Below are 15,064 nucleotides of genomic sequence, written 5' to 3'. Positions count from 1 at the left end.
TAAAACTATTTCTTTAAAAGACCCTCTATATTTGTTAAAATCAACATACACCTGACAACCTGAAATTTTTCTCTCTCACATACCCACCGCATCCTGCTAGACAATACAAATCCAATACACAGGCTTCTTCTGATTCTCTAAAATGCTGAGGTCACTTATTAAATCTTGCCTGTTCTATCAGTACGTTGGGGGGCTGAAATACTTGTTGAATGACTTAATCAGTGCAGCATACTCCACATACTTTGTTCTAAAGTCTGGCCAAAACAGCATAAGAAAATGTGCCAAGTTGATTACTCTGCTCCATTATGTGTAAGCCTGAAGCTTTTTTAAACCACTGATACTCCACCAATTGCATCCCTTGAACTCTGTTTTAACTTTCATTCTCCACTCTGGAGGTTTTCTCTCGAGCTGACATCATATTTTATCTTGTGCTTTAAGCCAATATTGCTTTCTGCATATTGTGAAGCCGGTTTAGAATATCTTGGGTTGTAGATATCTGTGCATACAATGTTCCTGAGGTCACTTATTCCTTATCAATAAATAAAGGTCGTCAACTCCTTATGTGCTGCCATGTGGTTTTATTTCGATGCAGGTTGTATCAGGTTCTCAATTGCTTCTCTCTAGTGTATTGTCTAAGACCCTTTTCCTTTACATCCTCATTAATTTCTCTTTCACCGATGTTAGAGTTATGTCGTATTACATCATCAGGATTAACGTGAACTTTATTAAACTACAGGCACTGCCAGTAATAATGGAGTAATTAAAACTGAAATGAGTAAGAGGCCAGAGTTCGAGGAGCACTGATATGCCAGTATTTTTGGATTGGAGGATATTATGAGGATCGAGAGGGAGTAGAATATGGAATGATCTGAAAACAAGGAAAATGTTACCATTAAGACTTTGCTCAATTGTAAGCCGATATAATCAGCAAGCACGAGGATAATAATTGGTGAAGTGGACTTGGTGAGAATTAGAATTCAAACAGAATAGTTTTATTTCCTTTGTTTGATGAATATACAGATGATTAGAAAGCTACATTAGTTTTCCATTTGCATTTTTCAGATTGAAAACATTGACTGATTTCAATTTTGGCAATATTTCTTTAAAGATGAGACAGTACTTGATCAGGAAGAACAAACTAGCTCAAGTTTGAGATCAGTTTACATTTACGGAGGGTAGAAATTACGAGGTAGCCTGCAGTGTAGATGGGCTGAAGAAGGGCTTATGCCCGAAACGTCGATTCTCCTGTTCCTTGGATGCTGCCTGACCTGCTGCGCTTTTCCAGCAACACATTTTCAGTGTATTTGAATAGTCAGGTCTGGTGGTAACAAAAACATGAGTGAGGGCTTCCTCAGTAGGTGAACTGAGGCAAGGAGGAAGCTGGCTAATCTTACAGACATACAAACAGAAAGTCTTAGCAATGCTTTAACTATGTAGTCTGAAGATTGTCATCAGTCTGATTCACCCTCAGTTGCCGGAAAGTGGAATGGAGCCATTGGTACAGAAATGTTTGAAACAGAGATTGAAGACATTTGCTTCACTCCACCCAATATTCAATTGTAGAAACAATTCTGCTCATCCAACAACAAATTTATACTTAAATTGTTAAATTTGGGTATTGAATTTGGAATGTCTGCTAGATACAACTGTATAATATTTTATCAGTCTATGACCTGCTATAATGATCTGAATATAATTAGTTGCTTATTACATCTCATTTTCTGTTTGTAATTTTGTCTTGAGGAAAATGTTTCCTATCTTAAAATATAATGTCTGATGATGGGACTACTGCAGCTATTTTCATGTGGATTAAATTTCAATGTATTACCATGAATTAGAAAATCATTTGATTGCATTAAGGTGACACCATGATGTGCATCCCAATGCAGAAAATCTGTGGCAGATACCTGGCCAACAGGTGTTTCGCGCCCACAGATCTAAAGAATTTTGTAACTGCTGAATGATTGTAGAGAGCTTTCATATGTAACAACCAGCAAAGATGTGAAAATTGACAGGATTCAGAAGAGTGTGCACATCATGCTGGTTCTGTCTGACAGTCGACAATAGACTGTTGAAGTGATTAAATTATTCCCATTGCAAAATATTGCTAAAGGTGGAAATCTGAAATACAAACAGTAATGGTTGGAAATATTCAGCAGGTCAGGCAGCATCAGTGAAGAGAGAGAAAAAAGTCAGCATTTCAGCTCTGTGACCTTGCATCAAAGCTCAATAAATTTATCCATTTGAATCAGCAAGGACCAAACAAAAAGCATTCTACCAGACAGTTCAGCAATATATACATCCTGGTCAAGTACTTGGCCCATTATAAACAATCATGTTAAAACTAAAATCAGCCAATGTTGTTAAAATGAAAACAAGAAAATGGAGAACAAGTCATCTTCTAATCAGCTGTGTGCCCATCACACAAAAGAAATCAAGAGAAAAAACAAAATGGAGTCATCTAACAGTAATTAGGGATTAAAACATGTGTCCACAATAAGAGCCATGGGGATGAAAATAATTGCAACAAATGTTTCAAATGCAAATACTTCGATTAAATGGGTAAAAGAATAGGAAAATTGCAGTCTCCTGAGACAGTGACTGTGGAATTGTTGCACTGTTTGCTGTTATGTAATTTATGGACGCCCACATGTTACTGTGACAAGCCAGCTGAGGTACATTCACTATCTACTACCTCCTGATGGTTCAAATTATCAAGAAACAATTATGATTTGTAACAACTTTATTTTAACATTTCAACTAGCCATGGCTTTTTCAGAAAAAAATATTTTTGGTTTCAAAGGTTGAATCAAAACATTACACGATACCCAAGTGACACTGATTTATTTACTTGAATGTTTTGCTTATTTGCACCTCTCCAGAATCCTTAAGCAGTTTGTGTTCAGCTCAGGGAAAGGACATAGAGGGATCTTTTAATATGATCCTACATTAGCTGTAATGGCCGAGCAAGACTATCAATCCATAGCAGATTGTGAACTTGTTAATTACCCTGAGGAGATATTCAGGTAAATATGGAGATTTGTTTTGTACAAAGTTGAATCATAGAATATGCATAATGCTGAAAAGGTGCACCAAAAAGCATCAAGAAACAATATTTGCTTGAATAAAGGCATGTGTCCACAGACTCTCCGGGAAGTAAGTATCTCATCTGCTTAGGTTGCCTGTGAACAAGGTATAAATCTACCCCTGTTAAAACTGTAGCTTTCTCAGCTTTAGTCTTTTCTTGCATTACATGCATAATGGATACATTGGCCACAAGTTACCACAACTGCAATCCAATTTACAGAAATTACTTGCATGTTCAGATTTCCATTCAAACATATTTGACTAATGCATAAAATAAAATTTGCTATCAAGCAGCACACTTGGAGCATTTGAAAAAGTTACTTTGTTTTTGCAAAAATATTCTTTGATACTCTTCACGGTATTAACCTGCTGCATTTTTATTGAAACAGCTGAAACAGTATACAACAAAAATAAGGTATCTTTCATCAGAATGTCAAATAAACCATCCATGAACAACCCAATTTTAAAGAATGGCAAATGATTTCACAAGTTGTACTGGACTATTAACTATTTACATTGATATTCAATATCTCTGTAAATTTAAAATTACATTTGAATGCTTTTAAAATACAGCTATCAGTCTCCCAACCCTTAAAAAAAGCTTAATTTTAAGAGCTTCTTTATTGATCCAAAAATGAGTAAAATTAGGAAAACTTGTATTTGTGATTATTTTGATGTTATTATTTGGCCAGTTTTGTGGATGAGGCCAGTTTCTAGACTTGCCTGACACTCAGGATTCTGGGAGCATTATGACTTCACACGTGCTACCCCTCGTTTGCAGCCATATATCGTCTCCTTGGATAGGCTAAACACCAGAAAGAAAAATAAGGTTCAATAAGGGAACTCAAACAGAAATTCTCTCTGATTTTCTTTGTCAATCTAAACGAACTCAGGAGATCTCATTAATAATGCATATGTTAAGTAATAAATATTACTTTGAGGTTAAATTATTTACCTCATCAAAGAACCCAATCCACTTCCCCTTGAAACTAATGCCATAAATGTGTAATTATGTGTGTGTGTTTTGTATATAAAGCTAATCAGGCTTTAAAGTAGGTACAAGGGGCTGAATCTTACTTTTTTTTTGGACAAGTGATTTGCATTGAGTTTTTGAAGGGATTTCCATTGCAAGGTCTCATGAACTTTTCTCTCCTTATCTTATCAGGACCACCTCCTTGAATATCTTCCTCACCAGTATTGTGTCCTTCACATCCAGTTCTGGCACCATCTTATCATGTGCCATTCGCAGGCCAACTACCCACTCAACAGATATTCGCTGAAAGACTGACAGTCCATGTTCCTGTGCCATGACTGAATGGCCATTGTGCACTTGGACAATGTCCACCATCTGGTCTGAAAGACTTATCCACCTTCAGACCTTTCAGCTTCCCCTGCATCTTCTCCTGAGTGATGGCCACTATGCTCACCTCTGCCCCCGATTGTTTTGAAGTTCTCATAGGCAAAAACAATGACTGCAGATGCTGGAAACCAGATTTTGGATTAGTGGTGCTGGAAGAGCACAGCAGTTCAGGCAGCATCCAAGGAGCAGCAAAATCGACGTTCTTGAAGTTCTCATATGCTACTGGTGTCTGCATCAGTTTTCACGGTGGGAAGTGCTGGAAGAGCACAGCAGTTCAGGCAGCATCCGAGGAGCAGCAAAATCGACGTTCTTGAAGTTCTCATATGCTACTGGTGTCTGCATCAGTTTTCACGGTGGGAAAGTACCTATTCAGTTCCTTCACCATTTCTTTGTTCTCCATTACTACTTCTCTTGTCTCATTCTTCAGGAGTCTAATATTCACTCTTGCCTCTCTCTTACCTTTCAGATATTAACAAAATCTTTTGCAATATTCTTTTCTATTACTAGCTCGCCTACCCTGATATTTCATCTTTTCCTCCCTTATTGTTTATTTAGTTGTCCTCTGCTGGTTTATAAAATGTTTCCCAATCATTTGGCTGTCCACCAATCTTCCCATGTTTATGTTTATCTTTTGCTTTTCAGCTGTTCCTGACTCCCCTCGTCAGCCATGGTTGTCTCGTCCTCACCTTTACTTCTTTCTTCTCCCTTGGGAAGGCAAGCAACTGGAGAAATTTAAACATGAGCTTTTATTTACAGACACAGGAGAACAGAAATAAAACCAACAGAAGCTGACATTTACAGCATTAATGCAAACCTGATTTTGGCACCATGACCATGATAGTCTGCTGCATTAAGCTCTCCTCTATTGGAAGTGGGTGTCAATGGGTTCCTGTGTGGTTTGAATAATCTAATGTATCTGTCATGAACAAGGACAGCTTCTTCCTCCCCACTGTCCTCATTCCCCTCCTTCAAACACTTTTACCTTCCCCCTGCCAAGTTCCTCAGCAACCGGAATGTTACAACTTTGCTTGCTACAATTGTGCGCAGCAAAGCATGCCAGGATGATGCAGCACACTCAGTAAGTCCTATACTGGAAGGTTCCCCCAATCCCCACCACAACTAGCCCTCAGACCTGTTGAGGCAGCAGAACTGCATCTTCAGCAAACATGGTCTGCCCCACATGGTGCTGGTTGAGGCATGAGTAGCATTGTATCTGCACATTGTATCAGTCAGTGGGTTGTGCAATGATTTCATGACCCATAGTTACAGTGGGTATCCCTTGTCTCCCATGAACCACCTGAACTCTCAAACACACCAGGTATACTAGTGTGTTCCAAGGTCTAGGGGTCATGGGAGCTGCCAGGGGAATGGGCTCTTACCTCCAGGAAGTGATAATAGTGATCATATATCGCTTGAATATTAATCACATGGAACCTTTTCCTTTTGAAGAATTGTGCAGTGTTGTGATACAGCCGTCTCATCTGTGTGCAGTCAATGGTACCCTGCAGCTGAGGGAAGTCAACAATGTTACCAAAGCCCACTGCCTGGGCTGCAGCACTAACCTCATCATGGGGGTAACAAAGTGAACCACAAGACTTCACACAAATGGCATCGGACACTGTCCTGGTGAATGTGTGGGTGCAAAACCATAAGATCCCACTGAGGTCTCCCACTGGTCTCTGGAAAGAGTCAGTCTATACAGAGGTTCATGTGGCTGTCACCTTCACAGCCACCAGGAAAGGATAGTCTTAGACTCCTACAGCCCTCAGACTCTGTTGTAACAATAGCACAGTTCTGTCACAGTGTCTCAGAATATAAGGAGCCTGTGTCGACACTACACCTTGCTCATCTCCAGGAAACAAAGTTAGCATCAATAAAAATCTGGTCTTTCTGCTGACCCCTTGCATTCTGAGCAGCCTGATGGGAGTGACTTCTCCCTGACCACTACCTTGTCCTCCATGTTGGTATATCACTGGCCCTGGGCTTGCCGTCAGTTCTAGTCCTCCTGCATCTGTCTTTGCCCTATTAGGAAGTCAGCCACAACAACCAACATTCCACCAATAGCAGGGCCAGTGGAAATGACCTATGTTGGCAATGTAAGGAGCGTAAGGGCAGGCTTCCTGATAGCATACCCTGCAGATCAGAGCTGCACACACTCCTTCACGCAGTCAGATATGCTGCTGCACCCTGCAAACGAGCATCATATCTCCATCATGCATTCAGCTTCAGCCTCAGTATTTGCAACAATTTGGTGAAGTTGCCATGCTGGCTGTGTGACCAACACATTCTATCAAAAAGGCAGCAATTGCAACTCTCTGAAATCCTTCCTATTCCAGGAAGACAACAAACACTCATCTTGTCACTGCATTCAATACAAGCCATCATTAAACTAACATGACAGATGCTGAAGTTGATGGTGTGCACCTCCCACTGCACCTTTGGTCAGCATTGGCTGCTAACTTCAGCATCATTAAGATGATGTTGTTCAATTTATAAACACTGATGTTGCAAATCACCATTGACCAACATTTGACGCCATAGCTGGGGGTTGTAAATGGCTGCTTTGTGTATTTGTTCCTTCAATGTCCTATTGTCTAGCAAACATGGATCCTGCTCTTTCACTCATCAATTGACACTGACCCTTGGTATTGTCCCAGTCATTTTCTAGTAGCATTTCACATCTGTGGAATGGAAGTGGCCACAGGGAATATATCTCATAAACACCTTCAGTCCAGGCCATCCAAGGGTCCAAAACTCCTCCATGGTCCCCTTTTGCCTCGCATTACCCTGATAGTTCATTTCCATCCATGTGGACCATACACTATATTAAACTTCATCTCTGACTCTTGGTCCCATGAACCCCAGACTACATCTCAATGAAGTCCTAATCTATGCTGCCGCTTTACGGCGTTGGAGGATTGGGGGTGGGGATGGGGGAGAGTCACTGTAACTAACCCTTAATCCATGGCCAACCATGCCCTATGATGTGATTTGATTCTACAATGTTGTTCCACATATTCCTTGAGTCTCCTTCATACTTGTCCTTGTCCCTGCCTCATGTCTCTACTTCCACCCTCCCCCAACCTCCAGTTTTGACTTGCCCATCACTTTTGGCAATGATGCCCTCCCCCCTCACCACTACAGGCACTCTCCAGAACGATCGAAGACCCAATCCTTAGGATTATATTCATAGAAGCATCAAATTCCTACAGTGTGGAAACAAGCCATCTGACCCAAAAAGTCTACACCAACCCTCCCAAGAGTATCCCATCCAAACCTTTCCCCAACTCTATTACACTACATTTCCCCTGACTAATGCACCTAACCTGCACATTTTTGGACTGTGGGAGGAAACCCATGGAGACATGGGGAGAATGTGCAAACTCCACACAGACAGTCGCCCAAGTCAGGAATCGAACCCAGGTTCATGGCACTGTGAGGCAGCAGTGCTAGCCACTGAGACACCGTGCTGCCCATACCCCAGACCTCTGATTGGCTGCAACAAACATGACCAAACCCCTGACCACTATCTTTGTAGATCCCCAACTGATGATAGCTGATTCCCCAGCTGCCAACTAGGTTCGATCTTTCGATACTTCTCATCTGATTCTGCCCCAAATCATGCGACAGCTATGCCACTCAGAGCCCAATAAAATGCCACCCAAGTAATCTCATAAAATGGCTTCAAGAACACATGCAACCTCTCTTGTGGATCCAACTACAGCCAAAACCAGATCGAGTAAGTTATCAGAGTTGTGCCTATCGCAAAAGGTCAATAAAGAATGCAACGATTCCAGGAGTGTCTATTTAGTCTCCAAAGATGTGAAGACTCAAAGGTTTCTGAAGAAGTAAACAGGAGATGTGAGGTACATCACCAGAATGATTGAGCCTGCTTTGTGGAACAAATGTCTCATCACAATTTATATTTGCAGCTATTTTGCCTGATTGCAATAAAACTGGCTGGAAACAGCCATTTTTAGCATAACTATCTGAACACCATCAGAGACATCTTGAAGTAGTCACTCTCTCAGTGGGGAGATGAAGGGAGACACCAAGGATAACATGGACTGAAACAGGCTACCAAGGTCCACAACCTGCAGAACCATAACATTCAATTAATGGAGTCTCCAGTCACTCCAAGACCTGTTCTGGTCAGTCCATCTATAGGTACAGCCTCCAAATACTTGACGACTGAAGCTAAGATGGCTCTTGAATCTGACTTCAACTTTTCAATCTCTCATTTGAGAAGAAAGCCAGGCAATAATATTAGAGACTTTTCTCTTTCATTCCTACTTTTTTTTTTAACTTCTTACTTACTTTAATTCTGTACTTTAACAGATAATTTTATCACTCTCAGCAATAGTTGTGTAATAAATTAACCTTTGGCTCTTGTTTGAAGCATAAAGTTGTGCTGCTAGTTATTTTTAAATTGAAATAGTTGGGCACCAAAAAGGTCTATATACATGCTGATATAAATTATTGTACATGGACCACTCTGAGAAAATACTGGTCTGCGACCACGACGGTGTGGAAGTAGTCACTGCTCATTGCACAAACTGAGTACACATTTCAGAGGCTCACGATTCCCTGTCAAATGAAGTTCTTCACATCTAGCCTATACCTTCTTTTGAGTAGTTTAAATGCATGTTCCCAGCGCTTCCCAATTCACAATCTGAAATAACCTGTCAACAGACACGCAACACAGAACTGATTTTAATTACCATGCCTGCTCTCCTCTAAATCTTCACAGCTCAAAATTGATTAGAACCAACTTTCACAACATCTGAGTAACTAAGGTTATTTAAACATAAGAATAATTCTTATAGCTCTTCTTTGAACAACTTCCAAGCCTGCAGTATCATGTGATGGGATCAAAACTGGGCACAGCACTTCCGATGCTGCCAAGCCAGTGACCTGTGAATAGGATGGTTTCCTTTGACATCCACTGAGTGATTCTATCAATACATCCCTGTTTGCTTTGGCTGCTCTGCATTACTCATAAACTTTCAGTGATGTGCGCACAATAACACCTAGCAAATGGATTGTGAAATGTGGCAAAAATCTTGGAAAGCTGCACAAGAAAAAAGACATTGGCAAGCAGTAGCAGCCTGCTTTTTGATGTGTGATTAGGCTGGATTTCTTGCTATTTAACTTGGCAACTTCTTTGACATTGTGGCAATTGTTAAAAATGTTATGGGAATGGCATTTTTTGCCCAGTTCAGGCCAGCCATGAACATCTCCAAGGGCAATTCAGTGTCATCCGTCTTTGTTAGATGGAATGGCCTCAGTCTATTAGATCAATCAGCTTCAGCTGCTCAACATTTGACCTCTTTCATCAGCAAGACTCAGCTGGTAAAAGTTTCATGAAATTACTTAGAACATAGAACATGAAATGAAAGCTTTGTCCCAGTCAGGCAATTTAACTATTTATCTTTCAAGTGAATAGAGTTCCTGATCTAATGCTTCTGACCTTTTTTTATCAGGTATTTATTTGCTCTGTTGAGACCCTAACAGGTAAAATAGGTAGAATAAAACAAAGAACTGCAAATGCTGGAGATCTGAATCAAATTAAACTGCTGGAGAAACTCAGCAGGTCTGGCAACATTTGCGGAGCCATAACAGAGCTAACATTTTGAGTCCAGTGACCCTTAGATAGATGTCCAAATGTACTGTATAATTTTTTTTTCATTTGTGCTGCAGGCAGCGGAATTGTCTTCTCTACTTCCAAAATTAATCTACAAGGATGACAGTGAAATCCTAGTTCCTAGAGAAACCATATTTGTAGTTCAAATTTTGGCCAGTGTTGTGCGATCCATTTTTTTCACCACCCTGAAAACTGAGTAAACCTTTAGGGTCTTTATGTTCCTCTATCTTGTTGAATACCTACTTAAGTCATTTATTAAGCCATAATTAAGCCAACCATGATTTCAATCTTGGATGTAATGTTGGTGTTTGTTATTAACCTAAGATACTTACAATTGCCCAGTCTCTATCTCAATTCTTCCACTTTTGACTTTAGCTTTGCTACTTGCAGTCATAATGGTGGGATTTGGCTCATTTATGTACAATCCAAAAACAAGTCATTCTCTGTTTTAAGGAGACCTCCCATAGTCCTTAGCTTTACTTGTGTTCTGACTGGGAGTGCAGTACCTTTTGCATGTTTCAAATGTTGCAACCACTTATGTTGTAGCCATATCTAATTGGTAACCATTCCTATGCCAACCTCATTATCTTCTCTCCCCACCATTAAATAGTACAGGTGACAGCAGACACTCCTGTCTGACTTCCTTTGCAACATGAAATTGCCTAGACATTATGCAAGATCAGACCCCCAAATTGGATTACAATCTGGCTTAAGAACCAATTGTTCAATTGATAACATTTTAATTCCCAGTTACTTAAAAAAATAAAGCCAGAAGATTTCATAATTTTAAGCAAAAGAAAATGTACTGTACAATTAAAGAATCAACAATATCTACCTGAGTCTGACATTCAGAATTAAAAGGAAAACTGTGGTCAAACAAACCACTGGACATTAAGTGACAGATACAACCAAGGCAGAACCACAAACTTCTCAGCAACCCATCCAGATATTAGTGAGTCCCAAAAGTTCACTAAAACTCTACATCCCTCAAAAGCGATTTATTCTCTTTCAAAATCATAGCCTTTGATTTCCCTCTAAAGTCATCACAATTAAGGTGACCTTAATAACTGCTTAGCTCCAGGTTGCTAAGTGTCTTCAGAGATTGTGCTACACTGAATTTTAAATGATGTGCTGCAGCATTTAATCACTGGCACAACTACAGTTCTTCAGCTGCAGTCAGGCATTGCTTTGCACCGACTGCCAGAATTACCAACAGACAATAAATATTTCCTGGTCCAAATGACATCTTTCTGGTAGACAGCATCCTTTGGTCTCAACTGAACTGATATCAGAATAGAGACAATCACCTTCAGTCACAGTCTCAGCTCTGAACAGTCTTTTCAGAGCCCTGGCTGAATGAAACTACTAAACAACTCCCAAGGTTGCAGTGAGCTCCCAGCTCCTCAAAGCTAACAACTGCACTTAGCTGTATACAGATGACCAGCTTCTTCCACAGTGCTCCTGACGAACTGAATGTTCACTAATGGCTGTTCACTGACTCTTGAACTGATTTGTGTAGCCTATTAACACTGTCCCAGAGAATTTCCCCTTCTTTCCAAGGCAGGATCAAATGTATCAATTCTTCAGGATCAAAAGAGTTTCTAATAGAAACTAATGGCACTAATAGAACAAGAGTGAGGCTGAAAAACAAAGTAAAATCAGACAATGGGATAATAATGCAATGTAGACTGAAGGAGGCTGGAAGAAAGTGAGAAAAGAAGCAAGACAAATAACAATGGGTGAATCAAGATTATGGTAAACGGGTGCAGAGTACCTGAGTAAAACATTCCCAGAGGTTGAAGTACTATGTAATTTCCATTCCATAAAAATGTACATTAATGGATGAAAAGATTATTTCAAATTTCTTTAAAAGTAAAGGGCATTTTTTTGTCACTGAACTGTTCACATTTCTATTCTATTGCACACATGATAAATGTCTCGAGGTCCAACTTGAAGATCAAAGAGGCAAGGAAAAAGAAAATAGTGTGGACCAAGAGTAGTCCAACAGCTTCTATACAGGAACATGGGAACTGAAGGGGGCCTTTCAGTCCATTCAGCTGCCTAGCCATTCTAGATCATGACTGATCATCTTCTCAATGCCACTTTCACACACTATTTCCATTTTCCTTAAAGTCATTAGTGTCAGCAACTTATCGATTTCTGTCTTAAACCTGCAACAACGACTTTCCACTGCCAACTGGGGTGGAGAATTCCAAAAATCCGCCATCCTCTGAGTGAAGAATTCCTCCTCATCTCAGCGTTAAATGGCCTTACCCCCATCCTGAAATTGTGGTTTCTGGTTCTAGAGTCACCAGCAATGGGCAATAACCCAATCTATATTCACCCTCTCATGCTCAATAAGAATTTTGTAAGTTTCAATGAGATCAACTCTCTTCCTTTGAAACTGTAAAGAATAAAGTTTCTTAGTTCTCACTCTGTAAGACAATTGTTATCTTAGAGATTAATGTAGTGAATTTCCTCTACATTAAGTATCCCTTTCCTTAGGTAAGGAGATAAACACAGTACAGAACATTCCAAAGCTCCATAAGCTACAAAATGATATCTCCACTTCTGTACTCAGATCCCCTTCAAACAGACCATTTGCCTTTTTCAGTACTCACTGCATCTTCATGCTACACCAAATGAAATGCAGAATGTAAACTTTATCTTCACTTTAAAACAGTAACTTAGTGTGGTGAAGGCTATCATTTGTGTATAATAAGTAACAGAAGCAGCACATGAAATGAGAACAAGATGCATAAAGATTCAGAATGGTGCCACCCTGGGAGTGGATATTTTATGTTGTTGAATCTTTTCTCTGACCATTTTGTCAATATTTCTGTCAAGTTATTTAAAGAACAGGGTCTCATATCAATACGAATGTTAACATACTTTAAAATTCTGTTGTTGTTGTTCTCCACTATAGACATATGTTGATGTATGTTGGTTGTTTAGGTTCTTTAAAACTGCAACTGAATTATTTAACAAAACAAAAAGATAAATAGTTTTGGCAAAAACATTACTATACTACTGTCCATAATAGTAAACTACATGAATTAATTTATTGATGGTTCTCATATTTTCACAGCACTGTAATGTTTTAACATATACATAAGATATATTATAAACTTTACCGTTATTACCCTGATCCCTGATGTCTGTGCATTTATGAATTTTCTGCTGAACTTCCAGAATGATTGTGTGTCACGTTTTCTTCAACCTATTTCAAAAAGTTAAAAGTTGAGGCTCCACAGAGGAACAACAGAACAGGAGTAGGCCATTTCATTCCATGGCCAGAGGCAAATGCAAATTCAAAGTGTAAAGATAATTAGTGCTGAATTCAACAGAAAATGTTAGTGGTTTTCAGTCACCTTCCTGTGCACCAGTTTATCTATATTTTTAGTTAGTTGGTAAGATCTGTGCTCATCTTGAGTTGCAATAATTGATCAGATGAACATGTTGTTATCATGAAGGCAACTAACACTGTCCAAATTTACATTCAAGGATTATTTGCACACTATAGAATTATGAGGTTCTATACGAGTAAAACTCTCTTCTTCATTCAAGTTATTTTTGCTCCTGGGACTCTCAGGACTGCAACAAACGCTCACTTTCTGTGTACAACTGCATCAGCAAAAATTAACACAAAATAATAGCATGTGAATGTGGGAAAAGAAAGCAACTTTTACCAAGAAAACCCCAAAGTCATCTGAAGTTTGCAATTCAATTCACGTCTCATTCCAACTGTCAGCATACATTTTAGCAGAAGGAACAATAGGTGAAGCTCCCAATTGTATAATTCATCTGGATGCAGTTATATTTTCCTATATGCTGGGAAATGAAGCAATAAAGATAAAGTTTTCTCTCAAAACTTTATGCTGGCCAGAACAGAATAAGCCTTTTTGATTGGTTTACAGAATGTGGGCATTGCTGGCTGTGCCAGCATTTATTGCGCATCACTAACTGTGTCTGGGAAGGCAGTGGTGAATTGTTTTCTTGAACCTGCAGCTCATTCGCTGTAGGTAATCCCACAATGCCATTAGGGAGGGAGTTTCAGAATTCTGAACCCAAATTATCTACATTACAGCAGTTTGGTACTTCTATCTAACATATAAGGTCTGATTTTTCAACTAAATCTTTAGTTGACACCGTGCCTTGTTATCCTAATCTCTTCGAATCATACAGCTGTACAGCATGGAAACAGACCCTTCAGTCCAACTCGTCCATGGCGACCATATATCCTAACCTAATCTAGTCCCATTTGCCAGCACTTGGCCCATATCCCTCTAAACCGGAGGGGCACGGTGGCACAGTGGTTAGCACTGCTGCCTCACAGCACCAGAGACCCGGGTTCAATTCCCGCCTCAAGCAACTGACTGTGTGGAGTTTGCGTGGGTTTCCTCCGGGTGCTCCGGTTTCCTCCCACAGTCCAAAGATGTGCAGGTCAGGTGAATTGGCCATGCTAAAAAATTGCCCGTAGTGTTAGGTGAAGGGGTCAATGTAGGGAAATGGGTTTGGGTGGGTTGCTCTTCGGAGGGTTGGTGTGGACTTGTTGGGCCGAAGGGCCTGTTTCCACTCTGTAGGGAATCTGTAGGGAATCTAATCTAAACCGTTCCTATTCACATATCCATCCAAATTCCTTTTAAAATGTTTAATTGTACTAGCCTCCATCACTTTCTGTGACAGTTCATTCCATACATGCACCACCCTCTGTGTGAAAACGTTGTCCCTTAGGTCTGTCTTAAATCTTTCCCTTCTCACCTTAAATCTATGCCCTGTAGCTTTGGACTCCACTACTCTGGGGAAAAGGCCTTAGCTATTCACCTACCCATGCCCCTCATGATTTTGTAAACTTCTATAAAGGACACTCCTCAGCTTCCAACGCTCCAGGAAAAGTAGCCCCAGCCTATTCAGCTACTTCTTATAGTTTAAACCCTTCAACACTGGGAACATCCTTGTAAATCTTCTCTGAA

At 39.9% G+C, this 15,064-nt stretch overlaps 1 protein-coding gene across 5 annotated transcripts in view; it reads right to left on the bottom strand.

Moving 5' to 3' along the window:
* Window positions 1-15,064, bottom strand: part of LOC122563199 (chemokine-like protein TAFA-5) — a 347,115-nt gene that overhangs the window by 33,312 nt on the left and 298,739 nt on the right. For 3 of the 5 annotated variants that reach the window (XM_043716746.1, XM_043716744.1, XM_043716745.1), the window contains exon 4: window positions 3,811-3,892. The exons of the other annotated variants lie outside the window; for them this stretch is intronic. In XM_043716746.1, the coding sequence (XP_043572681.1) occupies window positions 3,818-3,892 (75 nt within the window). In that variant the 3' untranslated portion in view covers window positions 3,811-3,817. The remainder of the gene's footprint in view (window positions 1-3,810; window positions 3,893-15,064) is intronic. 5 annotated transcript variants of the gene reach the window in all.

Source organism: Chiloscyllium plagiosum, chromosome 26 (genome assembly GCF_004010195.1).
Source record: "Chiloscyllium plagiosum isolate BGI_BamShark_2017 chromosome 26, ASM401019v2, whole genome shotgun sequence".
Classification (NCBI taxonomy): domain Eukaryota; kingdom Metazoa; phylum Chordata; class Chondrichthyes; order Orectolobiformes; family Hemiscylliidae; genus Chiloscyllium; species Chiloscyllium plagiosum.
This window is presented reverse-complemented; position numbering and strand designations above follow the sequence as displayed.